We start from the raw sequence: 2708 nt of genomic DNA on the forward strand, positions 1-2708 counted from the left end.
AGTGTTTCCTCAGAAGTCTGCGTCCAGCCTGAAGGTGCTGTCTGAGCCTCCAGACATCACGCCCATCCTCTGGTACTCGCCCACTCGCTTCTCAAAGAAGTTGGTCTTTCCCTCCAGAGAGATGTTCTCCATGAAGTCAAAGGGGTTCTCCACCCGGTAGATCTGCAGAGAACCAACGCAGAACCAAGTTTAACTCACGTGAAAGAGGAAGATTTAGACCGTCAGACCCGTTTGTTCTGTCTATAGTTCACAAATATAGAGTTACCCGACAGGCGAACCAACCCCTACAGGCGTGTTACAGGCGGGACCCTACAGGTGTCAGGTCTGTTCAGACCAGCGTCTGTGTCGTGCTGCTGTCGTTCTGTCAGTGAACCACTCGTCCTCCAATCAGAACGTGTGCAGCAGCACTCAGCCCCCATCATTGGCTGAGGTCCGTACCCCTGCGCTTCTCATCACCACAGACCTGACCCCGTGGTCAATAATCCATACTGACCGGTCAGGACACAGTGAGACCAGCACCCCACAGTGAAACCAGCACTACTGACCTCGTCTCTGCTGATGAGCTCGTTGGAGAAGGTCAGGCCGGGCATCAGGCCTCTCTTCTTCAGCCAGAAGATGGCGGCGAAGGAACCAGAGAAGAAGATTCCCTCCACGGCGGAGAAGGCCACCACACGTTCTCCTGGAGGAACCACAGAGTGAGGATCAACAGCAGATACCAGATCAGTACCAGATAAACACCAGATACCGGACCAGAGAGCAGGTCTTACCGAAGTTGGCGTCCTTGTTGCCGATCCAGTTGATCGCCCAGTCAGCCTTCTTCTTCACACACGGCAGAGTCTCGATGGCGTTGAACAGGTATTCTCTGAGGGTCATTGAACACACCGTCAGGCACAGAACAGTAGAGTGTAGTACCAGAGACCAGTAGAGGTCTAGCACCAGGACCAGGTCTCTGGTGGTCTCACCTCTCGGTGGGCTCCTTGATGTAGGTGTTGATGAGGAGGCTGTACATCTCTGAGTGGATGTTCTCCATGGCGATCTGGAACCCATAGAAGCAGCGAGCCTCCGTCACCTGGACCTCCTGAGTGAAGCGCTCCACCTGGTGGTCACCCGGAGAACAAGGTGAGGAGACGCTTTAATAACGTCAACATTTAGACTTTATATCAACAACAGCTGATCTGAGAGCAGCTCACCAGGTTCTCATTGACAATGCCGTCGCTGGCGGCGAAGAAGGCCAACACGTGAGAGATGAAGAACCTCTCCTCGTCCTTCAGAGACTCCCAGTGCTGCAGGTCTTTGGACAGATCCACCTGGACACAGACAGGAAGTGAGCACGACATCGTCGCACACCCGGAGGCCACGCCCACACACTCTTCTCCACGGTTACCTCCTCCGCGGTCCAGAAGGAGGCCTCGGCCTTCTTGTACATCTGCCAGATGTCGTGGTACCGGATGGGGAAGATGACGAAGCGATGAGGGTTGTTCTTCAGGAGAGGCTCCTCCTCTTCCTCGGGGCGGCTCTTCTTCACGGCTTCAGACTGAGAGAACGCACAGATAGGTTAACACACACACACACACGTGACTACACACTTCACAACTTTATTGGTTTAAATTAGAGCTGAAGTTATGAACTAAGCTTTACATCATTCATCACATAAACATCTTCAGGCGACTAAACAAAGACGTCATGTTGACTCTAGGAAACATGTTACAAACCAACGATTGATCGAAAACAATCAGACAACCTCGAATGTTCATCTATAATCTATTAGGATCAACTGCAGATACAATTCAACTATTACTTATAACTGTAGAGAAACTAGAAGGAACAGCTGATCGATCATCAACAGGAACAGCTGATCGAACACGTTTTTTTTTGGCGCCAGAATCGACACTTTGGGCGCCACCTGATCAAAATAACCAAAACACAGTAATACGACTTTAACATAATGTGACCGTTAAATGACAAGAAGAAGAAAGTCTCAGTACATCCGGGTCTCACTCACCGCGTCACTGAAGATTTTTCGCGCGGTTTTTGAAGCCAAGATGCGGCTCGCGCTCAGACTCGGTGGCTGAAAGACGAAGAAGAAGAAGAAATCCTCCGTGAACAAACATGTACTTTATAAACACAACGAATACTTTTACAGGCTGAAATACACATTAAAACACAAGTGAGGAGAACATGGCCGCCGTTAAGACTTCTAGCGTTCAGTTGTTTTCTCTCACCGTGTTCTCTTTGTCCAGAGACATGTTGTCCATCTGACCGCTGAGGGACTTCTCGTTCTTCACACGAAGAGGACTGCGAGCAAAAGACATGTTGAATAAAAGATAAGTTAAGTAGTTAAAACTTTATAAAACCAGGAGGAGGAGAAACTAAGAGCAGCCGACACGGAGACGAGGAGCGGAGAGACTGAAGCGGCTCCTCTCGTCCGCTCCGCCTCCTTTATACGAATATTGGCGCTAGAACGCAGCCGACCAATAGGAACGCAGCACGTGACCGGCTGGTTAAAGTGCCGCTGCGGACGGAGCCAATCAGGTTGCGAAGCCGCGCTCACGTGATGGCTGACCAGCTGCGGGAAACTCAAAAAAACCGTCTTTGTTTGAGGTTACGAAACTGAACGAAAGAGACGCTACGCAACTATTGGAATTATGTGTCTGACATTTATTTTAATGTGTTATAATACATGTGTGACATCATTTATAGAGTTAATT

General features: G+C 49.7%; 1 protein-coding gene and 1 non-coding gene across 2 annotated transcripts; both read right to left on the reverse strand.

Moving 5' to 3' along the window:
• Nucleotides 1–6: 6 nt before the first annotated feature.
• Nucleotides 7–2431, reverse strand: LOC116380325 (ribonucleoside-diphosphate reductase subunit M2-like). Its single transcript, XM_031842259.1, has 9 exons — nucleotides 2223–2431; nucleotides 2003–2068; nucleotides 1385–1534; nucleotides 1191–1307; nucleotides 963–1096; nucleotides 768–862; nucleotides 469–679; nucleotides 266–284; nucleotides 7–162 (listed from the first exon to the last, which is right to left on the reverse strand). Exons 1-9 carry the CDS (start codon nucleotides 2310–2312, stop codon nucleotides 10–12), a joined length of 1035 nt encoding a protein of 344 aa, XP_031698119.1. The 5' UTR covers nucleotides 2313–2431; the 3' UTR covers nucleotides 7–9.
• Nucleotides 324–462, reverse strand: LOC116380327 (small nucleolar RNA SNORD94). Its single transcript, XR_004212539.1, has one exon. It is a non-coding gene; the product is annotated as a small nucleolar RNA SNORD94 (small nucleolar RNA).
• Nucleotides 2432–2708: the final 277 nt, after the last annotated feature.

This window comes from Anarrhichthys ocellatus, unplaced genomic scaffold (genome assembly GCF_004355925.1).
Source record: "Anarrhichthys ocellatus isolate YVR2014 unplaced genomic scaffold, GSC_Weel_1.0 scaffold6810, whole genome shotgun sequence".
NCBI lineage: Eukaryota > Metazoa > Chordata > Actinopteri > Perciformes > Anarhichadidae > Anarrhichthys > Anarrhichthys ocellatus.

What these genes read in the sequence shown, in the direction of transcription:
- LOC116380325 (XM_031842259.1), bottom strand. Translation starts at nt 2,312, where the DNA reads ATGTCTTTTGCTCGCAGTCCTCTTCGTGTGAAGAACGAGAAGTCCCTC. An exon ending in CTCTGGACAAAGAGAACACG is followed by an intron (nt 2,069 to 2,222) that starts GTGAGAGAAAAC and finishes TTCGTCTTTCAG; the next exon opens with CCACCGAGTCTGAGCGCGAG. An exon ending in ATCAAGGAGCCCACCGAGAG is followed by an intron (nt 863 to 962) that starts GTGAGACCACCA and finishes AATGACCCTCAG; the next exon opens with AGAATACCTGTTCAACGCCA.